Below are 16,125 nucleotides of genomic sequence, written 5' to 3'. Positions count from 1 at the left end.
ATCCTATAGGCTAGGCTTGTAAAGGCTCCAGAGGCATTAGCCTAGTACACACCTATGAACCTATGAACCTATGATTCCCTGTACCAGAATGAGTTTCACATGGACACAGATTGTAAATGTCATGAAATGGTGGGTACATCTAGAATACTAGTAATAAACTCCAATTCAGTTAATGCCACCAAGCGTAAGACTTCCAGTGCCATCATGCTTGGCATCAATGCCATGACTGCCAGTGGCTGGAGTATGGCATATTCTTGTAGTAAACATGTATCAGGGTCTTAATATATATTTTTTCACAGCATCACCATCATCATCATCAGTTTCTCTCAGAATCTCAGAAAAGCTAGTACCCCTTCTCATTGGTGTGCATGGTGATCTGCATCTTGAGGCTTGTCATGCAATGGCATCTCTTCTGTGTTATAGGAGATCATAAGCCCTGACAGATGTCACCAGCTCAGTCTGTCTAGATTCAGGTCATGCAGTGGAACTCTAACCCTGTCAGATGAGGTCTCAAACCCTGTCATCCATGTGATCCTCTCACATAGGCAACTGTAGCACCCACCCCTGCAACATGTTTCTCCCGCCTGTCTGCCTGTGTGTTTACTGTGTCTCATTTAATTTGTTCACAGTTTTGCATTATTTTTAGTCACATGTCACCTATGCAAATGATGACTGCAAACCAAGAGCACCTTCCATCCAGTGTTGTACAGAAGTGATATACGATGCACAGTGCACCAAGACCATGACAAACATAACCTGACAGTGAAGCCACATGCATCATATTTCCATATCTCTCAGCTGTACAGATTTTTGCAGAATGTCCAGATTTTTTCCTTGTATTTTTGGTTCATTTTTCATAAAATTGTGGTTTTCTAGCAAATTAGTAGCAAATCATTAAAGAATGAAGTTAGAAAATAATGACAGACATTTGAGTTTCAGGCTTTATACCCTTCAGAAAATTCATGCTAATGAAAAACCTGTTATTTTATCAACTTTCTAAGTTTGCAAGAGCAATATTTAAAAATCGTCTCTATTTTTGGGCCTTTATACCACGTTTATTCATGGCTTTGTCCAGATTTCTTGCTCTAAGAGATTGAGAGGTATGTTCGTGGCACTTTATGATTGTCATGACTCATAGTAGCCAGCCAGACTTCATCAGTTTGGCACCACCAGCAATGCCTTGCACTGCATCCATTACTGCATGAGGGAGAGTCCCTTCCTAATAACTGTCTATTTTTGCTGCTTTTTCTGAAAGACTTATTTCCTATCTGAGCCATGTCTTGAAGTTGACCAGTGTATTTCTACATGTTCATGTTTTGTGCCATGGTGCAGACAATGACTAGCTTGCTAGGTGTGGCAAAAAAATATCGAGGTGCCTGACCTAATGTATCAAGGCAGTGTAAGTATCCTTGGCACAACAAAGACACATTCAGTGGCATTATGTGTCTCTGCATGGGTGATGTTATATTACATTTCGGCTACAGTTTCCGAATTGTGGGAAAGAATCATGAGCCAACTCTAAAGGGAGTATCCAGCATCACCTGCAACACCGACTAGTGGTTTTCTGCACAGCTTCTGTATCATTAAACATTGATTTTGCACAATGAGCCTGCAGTTAGCAACCAAAACAATACAGGCTTGACATTTGCCAGATATAGAAATCATGTGAATAACCAGAGTACTGCATGTACATATTGAAGAAAATCCCCTACTGCACTGTTAACTTTGCAACAATTACGGAACAATAGAAATGTTGGTACCCAGTGCGTTAGGGAGGTGTACAACTTTATAAAAGTCACATATAAGGGTGGCTGCCTCCATTGCTGTCCTAGTGAACCTGATATGCTCTTTTTTAATGTTTCTAACACCATGAGAAGAATGGACTCATTCCAGATTCAGAGAGTTAGTGAAATTAGCGTTGCATTAGGTGTGATGTTTGCCAAATGTTCACTTTCCCGCATTTAAAATGGATCCAGAATTGCTTCCTTCAGCAGTCCCTATGGGGTTACATGTTTTGGTGGCATATATAAGTGTGTTTAATAATTACTTTTTTATTAGCATTGTTGCTACTAATATTATTTAAGCTGTCTGGGTCCCATTCTTCCACTTTGCTCAAGTTTCTGCTTGCAAATCCTAGTACATTATAACATTGTGTTGCTCAGGATATGAGACTCTGTAATCACTAGGTATAATTATTTAAATGATTAATGCATGTTTGTCTTTTTTCTTGGACTTCAATGTCTGTTTTTCTTGCATCTGTTGTTTAACTGCTGGTATTGGGTGATCCCACATGATCCAGTCTTCATTACTGTCGGTAATGCTTTGTGATTTATGTTTCCAATACTTCTCATCTACTTCTCTATTGTAGCATTTGCACAATTCCCATTGCAGTACTCTTGCCACGTTATTGTGCCTTTCAGTATACAGACCCTCAGCCAAAAGTGTATTGTAGCCAGCAATAAGATGTACAAATGTTTCCAGTTATATTTTACAGAACCTGCATTTGTCTGCTTTTCCTACTTTTTCCATAGACTTTTACACCACTGTGCACATAGCCCACTAGTGTACGTCCCCATTATTAGACTTTCATCTTCTAATTTAAATTTGTCTCTCCTTAACCATTAGTGCATTAAGTAATGATCAATGTGGTTGTTCTAGGAGTTTTCTGTATGTGCCATTATATTTGTTGACTTTGCAGTGTTCATTCCTTTTCTTCTGGTTCTTTTCCTTATATATTTTTCTTTTGATTTTTGGCACTTTCAATTGTTGTCTACTTTGTTTGTTTTCCTTTCCCACTTATTTCTGAAATGCTTCTGCCAAACCAAGCAAAGATGTCATATTAGACTTTTCTTCATGTTTTATAACTGTTAATATGTTTGGATTTGATAAGGTCCACAAATGTGTATGCAGTTCCACAATTAGGAAACTATATATTTACCCATTTGGGAGGAGGTACATAACTCCTTCAGACAAAGGCATATATTGGTGCATCGGTACATAGGTAAGTTTTAGGCAAGCTGCCCTTGCAGGCCATTTTAAACCTAACCTAGCAAGTTTCCCTTCTTGTGGTTGAAATAATCAATCCCATTTGGTTAGAGATTGCCCCTAACCATCCCATGGTCAATAATTATATATTACCCCTAATGAGAATAACTGGAAAAATACCACAGATAATTTGTGTGGACCCGTGCATGGGATAAAGCATTTTGGAGCTGCCTCTGTTAGTAGTACAAATGGTAGTCCTAGGGTTAATTGTCTGTTTCCCATCCACAAATGTAAGTTAAATTTGAATATGGACATGGATAAACTTTGTTGTGTTTGGATGGAGTCTGTTCCAGAGCAGTGGTATCTAGTCCAAGATATACCTATCCCTCTAAACAGTTCTGTTGATGTTGCAGAAGAAGTTTAGATACTTAGACTGAGTATTTCTGATGTCTTTTGACTGCCTAATGTGCAGTAAATGTATTCATATTAGGTCAGTGGATGTTTTGTATGCCAGACACAGGTCATCTGTTATCAGTCTATAGGATACTGACTATAGTGATAGGGTTTTGAGTCAGTCCATTTAGGACATGCTGTTTAGGTTTTGTGTCCTTTTAGTAAGTTATCTCTGCAGGCTTTCCAGTTGTTGCATGTGTTTGGACAGATACATGCCAAAGGAGGCATTATATTCAATGACTGTCCTAATGAGAGCTGAGTAAAGGGTAACAGTAACATCCCTAGATCTAGGTGGAATCCCTTTGTTTATAAGCTATGTAATATAAAAAGACTTTCTTACAATTATGGACCCATGTTGGTCAAATGTTAGGTCACTTAATTCCTGAGAAAAGAAACAATTTGTTTGTTGGTTTCAATGTATCAAAGAACTAAAATTTCTGGATATGCAAACAATAGAAACAACATACAAAATTCCACAACAAGATTGGCTAACTACCCAAAGCATTCTGACATATTTGCAAGATTTATGCAGAATAATTAGTAATTCTTAATTTAAAGAAATACCTAAACTTACCAAATACCTATATGAAATCATATATAATGATTATGACATGGGAAATTGTATTTCGAAATTTTACAAGATATTAATAAATTATAAAACAGCACCCAAATCCTCATATTGTAATTAAAGAAAAGGACTGATCTAACTGAAGAAAATAAATCAAATATTTTATTATCAATAAAACATACATCCTTTATACAATACTGGAAAGTTTTTAATTGGAAATGCTTGCACAGAGCATTCTTAACTCCAGATAGAATTACTGAAATGAATTCTTCCACAAAGGGAATATGTTGGAGGTGTGAGCAACTACACAATGCAGATTGGAATCACATTTTTTCAACTGTGTTAAAATTAAGCCATTTTGGAATGGTATTAAAAACTTTTTACAAGCTTTATATAAGGAATCGTTTAACTTATCTAAAGCTCTAGTATTATTGAATGTGTACGAAGGTTCTCATTAGAATGAGTCAAATGTGTATCAAGTATGGACAATACTTGCAATGTCAATGAAGTGTATAACAAGAAGATGGAATACAAACACAATACCAACTTTGGAAGACTTCTACAGCCTACAGAAGACCACAGCATTATTGGAATTTAAAATTAAAGAATTAAGGATTCATTCTAAGCCATTTATTAAAAATTAATGGAAAAAAAGTCTTCTCATTGATTGACACTTTACAATAACTGAACAGATACACTCTGATAACTGGACTGTTATACATATAACGTAATTGTGTATATTGAGCTCTGTTATAGTGTCAGTATGACGTAAATAGTGTACATAGTTATTTAAGATGTTATATACAAATACTATGGAGTTTATTCAACTGTATTTGAAAAAAAAATTTTTGAGGAAAAAAAAGTTAGGTCAGTGTCCATATAAGTTCCCAAATCCTAAACAACTGGGTCAACACTTAGGAAAATATTGTCAGTGTGGTAGTTCCCTGGGTAGATGACTTCCCAAAGGATACAATAATGGAATTTTTGGCATTTAGTGTCAGTCTGTGATTCTGACACCAGTTATTTACTAGGATAAACCTTCCTGCAGGATGGCTAAGTCAGTTGGGGATTCAGTGGCTGCTGTAAGTTGAAGTCATCTCTACACTTAGTCAGTCAGAGCCCCTTGGTATCAGTTTTAACTTCAGAGAATTAAATGCCAAACAGTAAAGGTCCCAGCACAGATCCCTGGGGGGAGTCCAGTGATGACACGTCTCTTTGTGAAGGTAAATTTCCCAGTTTTGATTTCCTGCATCCTATTTGTGACAGTCCAGCAGGTGACATAAAACTTTATTCTGAGTTCATTCAAATTTTTTTACTATACCTGAGTGGGGATAGTGTCAAAAGCTTTGGCCAGGCCGAGGTATGTGGTATGTACTGTTTTGCCTCCATTCATTGCTTTGGTGACCTTTCCAAAAAAATCCACCAGGATGAGTAAATGTAATCTTCCCTTGACGATTCCAGACTAAGATGGTTTCCAGTGTTTGGTTGTTCCCTATGCCCTAATTGATTAGTTCTATGATATGTCTTTCCATGGCTTTGCATATGAGGATGGTCAGACTTATAGGTCTGTAATTGCCCATGTTTGTGTATGGTCCTCCCTTATGCAAGGGAATGACTGCAGTTGTTCTCCATTCACTTGCTACAAAACCTATATGGAAGCCAAGATTCAACAGCATTGTTAGGCTTGTGGCTAAATCATGCTATTTGCGATATATCCTTGGATATTGTCAGGACCCATTGATGCAGTATTTTGCTTTTTGTGAAAGCTGGAGGTGAGTCAGTTTCAGGTATGTCTTGTGGGAAAGACTAGCTCTGAGTTGTCTGATCGTATATAAAATAGCTATATATATATATATATATATATATATATATATATATATATATATATATATTTATATATATATATATATATATATATATAAATATTTATATATATATATATATATATATATATATATATATATATAGACACACACACAAAAAAATATATATATAGATATATATATATATATATATATATATATATATATATATATATACATATGTACACATATATAGATTCACTTTATAATCTCAAAATACTGAAATATCGAATTTCAGTATCCTGAGACTATAAAGCCATAAAATCAAAACACCGAAACCCTAAAAGCACAAAATCCAAAATAGCAAATGTAAACACACCATACACCACACAACACATACACCATCCTCCCCACATTACAACAAACAAACAAAACACATACAAACACAATACAAATAAATAAACCTACCCTACATATAAGAAGGGGAGCAACCCCCCCTGCACCCACGATGTGGGAGGGCTGCGCTCACCTCACCCCCACTACTTATATATATACTAACTCCGAGGTCGCACAAAACAGGAAAAGAGAGTAAACTCACCACTACACACTCTACAGTATACTCGTACACACACATCACAAATGTACAAACACCACTACTTTCAACACTTACACACTCATACTCTTACCTACCTACCCTAACCCACACCTAAAACTTCCGAACACGCTCACATACACTCAGATCCCTACCCAAAACCCTTACAAAAATATTCACTGACCTTAATCTCCAACCATATCCAATTACCAAACCATAAATCAGGCACACAGTACATCCCACGTCTCATAGCGCACCACCACAACCGCAAATTCGACATTTTTGGATTCGCGGTTCTGGGATTTCACTATTTTGGAAGTTCGGCTTTATAGTCTTGAGATACTGAAATTCGATATTTCAGTATTTCGAGACTATAAAGTTAAACTATATATATATATATATATATATATATATATATATATATATATATATATGCAGATATAGATATATATGAGTCTACTTTGAAAGGTTGAAATTCCATAACTGTGAAATTCAGTCTGCCGAGACCAGAATATCGAAGTTTTGCAACTTCAAACGTTCTTAATGGAGATCGTCATACAGCATGAAATGGGAAAATTTCAGTTTTCCTCACTGTAGTGCGATCTTGGAGCTGGAATATTTATTTATTAAGCAGTGGGTGTGGGGGTGCAAGGGAGCTTGCCTCCTGCAAAAATGTTAATTTTGTTTATTAAAGTTTTGAAGTTCTAAAACTTTGATATTCTGATCTCAGCAGAGTGAATTTCGAAGTTTTGGAATTTCGACCTTTGAAGGTAGATCCCTATAGATATACATATAAAATCATAGTATGCACTGCTTTTATTTATCATTTGATAAGCTTGAAACATTTTTCCTTGTTTTCTTGTCTATCTAGTTCAATGCTGTTTGGAGACAATCACTCAGAAGCTTTCAGTTAGAACAGGAACAGCAAATTGATTTATAGCTTGGATTTTATTCTTAGATGTCAAAGCAGTTTTCAGTATTAGTTTAAGTATTCTGAAGTATTCCTTACAATGTTTTATACTCATTTTTATGTGTATGTTATTTTCAGACCCTTCATTTATTCTCAAATATTTATTCACTTCCTCCTGTTTAAATATTACATTCCACTCCCATGTTGATAATTTTGTGTTGCTGCAGTCCCTTTTATAAATGTTGCTTTTGCACATTTCTCAAGACCAAATGCCATTCTTATACCATCAGAAAAAGTGTTAGCTATTTTGTAATTGTGATTTCAAATCTTCATCTGATGAAATATCTAGTTTTAAATCATCCATAAAAATTGGTAGATGAGATGTCTTTAAACTAGGTTGGTTTCTGGAAGTTATGCTGTAACCATAGCCAAGTCTATTAAGTTAACAGCTTACTGGGCAAGTCAAAGCAGTAGTGATGACAAGGAATCACCCTGGAATATCTCCTTTTGAATTGTTACCCTGGGATAATAATTTGCCCTTTGTCTTGGCTCAGCTGCAAAGCGGTTTTGCACAGTTTCATAGTCATTGCAATGTAATTGATTGATGTAGAGTGTATCTGTATACATTACATTATCCATAAATGTAGGAGGCTGTCAAATGTTTTGTAATCTGTCCATGCCTTACTTGGATTCTTCCCCTTTCTGTAGCTCTGTTGTGGCTTTATTTAACAATAGATGACCCTTTGTTCCATATGACTTTCTTTTATTACCTTTTTGTTGTATTGCCACAACTGATTTTTTTCTAGATGGTTAGTAACTCTGCATCGATTCTAGTATAGAATTTACATCTTTTGGAAGACAAATTATTGGTCTATAGTCCTTAGGATGGCTTGCCAGAACACACTTAAACAAAATTATAATTTTTCCTGTTTTTAATTAGGTTGGTTTCTGTTTGGGGTGTGCATACAAGAAATACTTGCTTGGGGCTAAATATTTGTGTAAAGATGTTGATGTCTTTAGTCATAAATTATTTACTGCATCTGGTCTTGTCTTTTTTTCTTTCATGTAGGAACTTTCTTAATTTTGCATCAGTTTTTCAGGTTGCTACTTCATCCCATTTCATATCCTCTATATTAGAATTTTGTGGGGTTTTTTTTAATTTTACTATCCATTCAGCATCTTTGTTATATTCAATAGAATCTTTATAAATGATATTCCACAGTATTTTTCTATTTCTTCTTCTTTTTCCATAATGTTTCTGTTGCTTTTGCTTTGTTTCGCAGTTCCGTATAAAATCTTTTGGGGAGTTTGGGAGATTGATGGATCACTTATTTTACACTATAGAAACAGAAGTATACAGAAGTGTTTGAAGAAGTTGTAGCGGTGGCTTGTAAGGATCTATACATTGTCACTACTGATGGGTTTCTGTATGTACAGTAGCAATGAGTCCAAGGGTGTGCCATTTTTACTTTTCTGTAAAGTTATGCAACAGTTGTGTTAGCTTATTTATGTAAGGGGGTCATAGAGGACAAAGACACTTGTTGATCATGAGGACTCCCAGCAAAAAAAAAAAAAAAAGTATTTTTGAAACCTTTTCCCTTGGGTTTTTTTTTGACTGTATCATGTTTCAGTTATTTTGAATTTGTATTAAATGGTCTTTCAGTGAAACTGGCTTTTAGCCCTGTGAATTATTTTTCAGTGAAATAGCTATTCAGTGAATTTATATTTCAGGGTGCATGTGTACACGCTCTGTACACACACAAATTATCATAGTCTTAATTTGTTTGAAATCATCTCTTGCAGTTTGAGATCACCTCTTATGGCTTGTGCTTCCTATACTCCATCCTTTCTCCCTTTTCTCCAGCAGCATATTTTTTTGGCCTTTTCTTCACGGAGTAGTGGTTACTGATTTCCATCACCTTTTCAAGTTAAAGCCCAGCATTCTTATTATGTTCATTGTCAGTAAATATACTGTATCCTTTAAAGTAACATTATTAGAATTCATCATACTGCCAAGGTAGATAGTACTGATAAAAGCTTTCAATTAAACTATTACTATGAGGATATTGATTTCTATATCTGCAACAGACTTTCTGGAATACGCATGGGCTGTTGTGCTTACTTACATGACTAAACTTGAAAGTTAGGATCAACTGCCTTTCACTTAATTACTTTCCACAGTGGAGATAGAGATAATATTTATATGGTGGTTGCAAAGAATTCACATTTTATGCCATCATTACTAATATTATGTGAAACAAAAAGTTCTCAAGAAGTACTTTATTGATTTACAAAATAGACCGATAGTTAAGAAATAACAAAGGAAGGTATCAAGTTGTGATTGCTGCATCTACTGTTGTAATTTGTTTCCCCGAGGTTAGTGATGCTCTCACTGAATAATGTAATCCACTTATAAATCATGCTGTGATGTTTAATTTTCACAAAGATGTAACATATTGTACGGTTCTTAGTTTCAGTGTATTATGCTGTCCTGTTTTTTTTTTTTTTTTAAGATGATTGTTTTTGTATATCATTTTAAGCTGCTGTAATTCTTATTTATTTATTTATTTATTTATGTATGTATGTATTGTTTTCATCTTCTGTTCCTCAGATAAAACATTTTAGAACTGGTCGACTTTTAATAGCAAATTTATGCTTTCTATACAGTATTCTGTCAATTAGTTGTTATATGTAAATTAAAATGGATTTTAATCTTTTGCAGGAATACATACCCAAATTACAATGGAAAAACTGCTATTCTATCTGCTGTTTATCGGCACTGCAGTAAAAGCCCAGATCTGTCCAAAGCGTTGCATTTGTCAGATTTTGTCTCCTAATCTTGCAACACTTTGTGCCAAAAAAGGACTTCTTTTTGTGCCACCAAATATTGACCGAAGGACAGTGGAGCTACGTTTAGCTGATAACTTTGTTACTAGCATAAAAAAGAAAGATTTTGCCAACATGACCAGTCTAGTGGATCTAACATTATCTAGAAATACAATTAGTTTTATTACACCACATTCATTTTGTGATTTACGAAACTTGCGAGCTTTGCACTTAAATAGCAATCGATTGACTAAGATCACAAATGATATATTTACTGGAATTGCAAACCTCCACCATCTGATACTTAACAATAATCAGATAACTACAATTGCATTTGGAGCACTGGATGAAGTACTTGCCCTGGAGGAACTTGATTTATCGTACAACAACTTGGAGACCATACCTTGGGAATCCATTGAAAAGATGATAAGCTTGCATACTCTAAGTTTAGATCATAATATAATTTCTCATATCCCTAAAGGAACATTTTCTCATCTTCACAAGTTAACGAGGCTAGATGTCACCTCAAATAAACTACAGAAGTTGCCACCAGACCCATTGTTTCAACGAGCTCAGGTGCTAGCCACCTCAGGAGTTATAAGTCCTTCAAGCTTTGCATTAAGTTTCGGTGGCAACCCTTTACATTGCAACTGTGAGCTGTTGTGGTTAAGGCGTCTTACAAGGGAAGATGATTTAGAAACTTGTGCATCCCCTCCATTATTATCAGGCCGGTACTTTTGGTCAATTCCAGAGGAGGAATTTCTTTGTGAACCTCCCCTGATTACTAGACATACTCCTAACCTAAGAGCATTGGAGGGTCAGCGAACTATTTTGAGGTGCAAAGCACGAGGGGATCCTGAGCCAGGGATTCACTGGATTTCCCCTGAGGGAAAACTTATTTCGAATTCAACCCGTACTATAGTTTATGACAACGGAACACTTGATATCGTAATAACTACGGTAAAAGATACAGGTTCCTTTACTTGCATTGCTTCAAATCCAGCAGGTGAAGCGACTCAGACAGTAGAGCTTCACATAATTAAACTTCCGCACATGAGTAATAGTACTGACATTCATGAGCCTGATCCTGGTTCTTCGGACATTTCTACATCAACAAAGTCAGGTTCCAATGCAAGTAGTAGTGTTGGTGATACTAAGCTGAGTCAGGATAAAAAGGTAGTAGTTTCTCATACAACATCTTCTACAGCTTCAATAAAGTTTAACTTTCAAAGGAATATACCAGGTATACGCATGTTTCAGATCCAGTACAATGGCACTTACGATGACTCACTTGTGTACAGGTAAGTGGAATAACTCTGTTCAAGTCCCTGCGTGTATTTAATTCTGAAGAATGAATACATTCCATTTTCATTTTAATTTACTAATAAATATTGTTAGGCATATTTAGTCTCTCAACACATATGTACACACACACACACACACACACACACACACACACACACACACACACACACACACAAACATGCATGCATGCATATACATAAAAGAAGCTGAATGCCGACAGAGTATGTGCTGCTTCCTAGTAGAAAAATATATTTTAGTTATTGTTTTAGAATTTTGACTTTTTTCTCATCTACAGGACTGACCCTATGTATCCTCCACCCAGCTGTTTCAATAATTCCATGGGATGAGAGACAGGCATCCCCAGCCTAACCAAAAAAAAAACCAAACCTAACTGAGAGCTTGTGGCCCATTCCTTCCTGCATGGTTAGACCTATCAGCCCATTCTTTTTCCTACAGCAAGAGTTAGGTGGCAGGGAATGGTGCAGCTTCCTGATCCTATGCAGTGGTCTACCTCCTCCCTAGTGAAGCATCCACCTTCCTTACGGTGGTTCCATGATCTCTGCTGCATACTGACTATTGCGGGATGCATTTCTTCCCATGCTTACTTGGCTATATGTATGCAAACAATGGCAGTACATGTTCATAGGTTCATGCTTTGTGGGTGCAACACCATGTACTTCCACTTGGTGTCTCCCATGTGGCAAGCCAAATACAGCACCCACCAATGCACTCATTATCATCCTCCCTGATCAGCTCCTTCAGGCACCTGTGCTGGTAATCAAACTCATGTAAGCTAGGTACCACAGGAAGTAGGTCACTAACTGAACATGTCCTTAATCCTCTATACTACCTGTCCGACAAACACACACAGCCCTAAGGGGACTTGAACCCACAACCCAACCCACTTACAATGTGTAAAGCACTTATTTTACAACTTGATTTACAGAGGCAAAAGCGTGTCTCATTCCCATACTGGGAGTTCAACCCAAGCCACCTGGGTAAAAAAACAGGAATCCTATGGGAAATTACATTGTTTAAGTATTATAAACTACTTGTCATCTGTAACTTTTATAAATAATATATTGATAGTTTCAATGACTTTTTAATGCATGTTTTCCAACCAGTTTTACACCATCCCAATGAATAATCTGTCTTTTGATTTGATTTGATTTCCTCATTTTGACCAGTTTACTGCACATGACATGGGTAGAAGATAGGCTGAGAAAGAGTAATGCAACAGGGCATACATGGGTGTATTTGCTTAGGTTAGCATGATGCAGCATGAATCATGTGGTATGGTATGGATAGTGCATGGTCAAAAGGCCACACCTTGTCTTTTGAATGATGCAGGATGCACTTGTCATAAGGCATCTGTAATTTATGCTAATTCTAGTGCTGTCCAATATTCCTCTGATGCTGCTTCAACAGCAAGAGTACAGCGCTCACCCCAAGGAAGGTCAGCAAGCCACAGATGGTAGTTTTCCCACAACCAGTCATCTGTTACCCTGATCACCACTTAAAGCTTTGTCACAACTTTTGCAGTTAGACAGATTGCATCTGCTTTGTTGCCTGATTAATTAATCTTGACTTACTCACTGCATGTCACATCATAATTAAAGTATTCGCACTTGTCATTTTTGTGAAATTGTAAGTGGACTGAAGATCTTGCTCTTTGTGCTGTACTAATACAAGTCACATTGTCTCTCAGAATGATACCACCCACGAGCAAAACATTTCTAGTCAATAACCTGGCTGCTGGAACGCTGTATGACTTGTGTGTCTTGGCCATTTATGATGATGGGATTACCTCACTTACTGCAACAAGAGTTGTAGGGTGTGTCCAGTTTACAACAGAGCAAGATTATGTTCGTTGTCATTTTATGCAATCACAGTTTCTCGGAGGAACAATGATTATCATTATTGGTGGAATTATTGTAGCATCAGTGCTTGTTTTTATCATCATCCTGATGATTAGATATAAAGTTTGTAACAATAATGGAAACGGTAAAATTACAAAGGTTAGTAATGTTTATTCTCAGACCAATGGGGCTCAGACGCAAGGTTGCTCTGCGTCACTTCCTCCATCTGTTTCTAAGCAAGTTGTGGGGCTTGAAGAAAGTATCCAGTGTCAGAAAGTTCAAAGTGATTGTGCAGCACAACCCTCAGACAGTTCTTCATGCCAAGAGTGTTCCATTTCTACCTCTACACTACCACCGACTTGGAGTTCTAGTGCATCTTCCTCCTTAAAGCAGAAAAAAAAGGCTATGACAAAACCTATGTCTGAGCCACATACTGAGGGCCATACCAGTATTGAGACACAAAATACTAATAGGAATAACTCAACTGCATTGCAGCTGGCTGGTCAGTCAGTTATTATCAGAGAGACCTCTGCTACAAGAAGACTCCATTCAAAGCCAAGTAAGTTCCTTACTTTGCCAACAGAATCCTATCGAGCTAGGCGAAGGTACTCCCTAAATGGAGAAGTAATGGAATATCGTTGTTACGTTAATACACAGCAGACTGGTGGACTGTGGTCAAAAAGGAGCTTATCTATGAACGGGATGTTAATACAGTCAGATAACTCTGATATAGACAGCGGAAAAGCTACCTGCTCCAGTTCTGAGTGGGTACTGGAAAGCACTGTGTGATTTGTTTTTTTTTTTTTTTTAAATAAAAAAAATGTGTGGAAACACTACCTTGTAGAAGTCTGAAATTCAAAGTTCCAGTCCTTTTGATTGTTTATGGCTTTTACATGCAGTGTTGCATATCAACAACCATATATGTTCACAATGTTTTGCTAGGAACCAGAAAGTGACACTCAGAGATATATAATGACAAAGGAAACAAGAAGCATGACATAGTACCAGTGCCTTCCTTTACTCTGGGACTGGCTTCCTGGTTCTGCATTAGCAGGAACAAAATAATGAAAAGTTTTCACACAAAAGCCTTTCCTACAGGAAATACAGTTTCCTTCTGCATAAAAAAGACCATTTATCAATCTATTATTAAATTGATATTTTTAAAACATGAAGATGTAATTTTTTTTCAGTGATTATTATAAATACACTGCCTCTGTTTACAGGTACATTCTGTACAGACAAAACAACTTGGTGTTGTTATATTGTGTAAAATAAAATATTCAGTAAGTATGTTAAGAGTGTAATAACAGTGGACAACCACTGATCTTCATTTCTTTATCCAGCATGAATCATGAAGTACATTTTAAGTGTTTGCAAGCAGGTTAAATGGAAAATCACACAAAACACATTAGTGTTTGAACCATCGCAAATTCATAAAAGCACCAGAAAATAAAAACTGAATAAATAATGACAACATGAAAAAGCAGACAGCCTGCTACTGAAAGAGTACACAAGATTACACGGTTAAATCATTTGTAGACTTCAAAAGTCTTACAGTGTTCACAAAATGCCTCTTCTTTGTTCATACATTCAGTTATAACACAAACATGGGAACAATTTTTAGAAGGAACTATTCACACCAAAAATACAGTTATCACTATTACTTTGTTTTATCTCAATGTGCATTTTTGGCAACTGGATTTCTGATGAACGCGATTTATATACAATCAGATACCTTACATGATTTTATACTTCAGCAATTTGTATTTTCAGGGCTCTGTTTTCTCTGCACCAGTTGGTCCATCTCTTTTAGAGTCTCTCTTTCCTTCTGTCTCTTTTTCAGTTTTAGGTAATGTATTGCTTCGAGCATGAATCATGAAGTACATTTTTGTAATGTGGTATGCACCTGGGAACTTACATCTTACTAAAATATTGCATGGTATTGTATTAATGTATCAGTATTTATATAACATGCATATGGTATTACTTTACTTATTCAGAAAAAGATTTACAGGACTAACTTTAAGAATAAGAAGGTCAGAAATGTACATTTGAATAACTGTGGAGTATAGCAGGATATAAACAGTGGCCTTTATTTTTGATTCCCACATAATTCAGTATGACTAATCATAACAGTTTCATTTTATCCTTGACAGCATTATGTTTATTAAAGTGCATGAACTGGTGTAGCCTTGGATCTGACTGTTGGGGAACATTTGGCAAAAAAGTAAATGTGAAGGAGGAAAACCTGGAAATTTTATTGTAGGACTCTTCAGTTTTCAGTGAAAACTTGCAAAGTTCAGACCTGTTAGGTAGAGTGAATTATAAACTTATTAAAGAAGACACATTTGCAGTGACAGCTAGAATGCCGTCAGATTCCAAGAAAACTAAAAACTGGCCAAAAATCATATTTCTTTCATCTTTGTCCCATAGGCTTTACTTATAATCAAATTTCAGACAGTCAATGGCTGTCACCTAGCTCCAGAGTCATCCAAATGCTAGACATATCTTCTGTGCAGTTTATTATTCTAGCTACCAGTCATATTGTTGAGCAATGGTCCCCAGGGTGAAGTAACTAAAAATATTTTAGAGCCAAGGCTTCACATTAATGTGTGTAGCGGAACTCTTCTACTAATTTGAAGACTGTATTTTTTCCATAGCTTGTGGAATTTCTTTTTATCTCATTACCTGAAAACTTACTGAAACTTCTTCATTTTATTTGGTAAGGGGCATGACAGATTTAGGTGAATACCCCTTTGAAAAAGTTGAAAGAGTGGAGAGTAACACAATTCCTTACTGCATTTCTTTCTTGCATTCCCAAGGCC

The 16,125-nt window shown here is 36.2% G+C and overlaps 1 protein-coding gene across 2 annotated transcripts in view; it reads left to right on the top strand.

The window, feature by feature from the left end:
- The window catches only part of LRFN5 (leucine rich repeat and fibronectin type III domain containing 5), a 553,367-nt gene extending 538,777 nt beyond the window's left edge, over positions 1 to 14,590 (top strand). For both annotated transcript variants that reach the window (XM_044074250.1, XM_044074251.1), the window contains exons 5-6: positions 10,033 to 11,437; positions 13,150 to 14,590. In XM_044074250.1, coding sequence (XP_043930185.1) covers positions 10,053 to 11,437; positions 13,150 to 14,089 — 2,325 coding nt within the window. In that variant the 5' untranslated portion in view covers positions 10,033 to 10,052 and the 3' untranslated portion in view covers positions 14,090 to 14,590. The remainder of the gene's footprint in view (positions 1 to 10,032; positions 11,438 to 13,149) is intronic.
- Positions 14,591 to 16,125: the final 1,535 nt, after the last annotated feature.

Source organism: Protopterus annectens, chromosome 6.part0 (assembly GCF_019279795.1).
Source record: "Protopterus annectens isolate FY-2018-M chromosome 6.part0, PAN1.0, whole genome shotgun sequence".
Lineage (NCBI taxonomy): Eukaryota > Metazoa > Chordata > Ceratodontiformes > Protopteridae > Protopterus > Protopterus annectens.
This window is presented reverse-complemented; position numbering and strand designations above follow the sequence as displayed.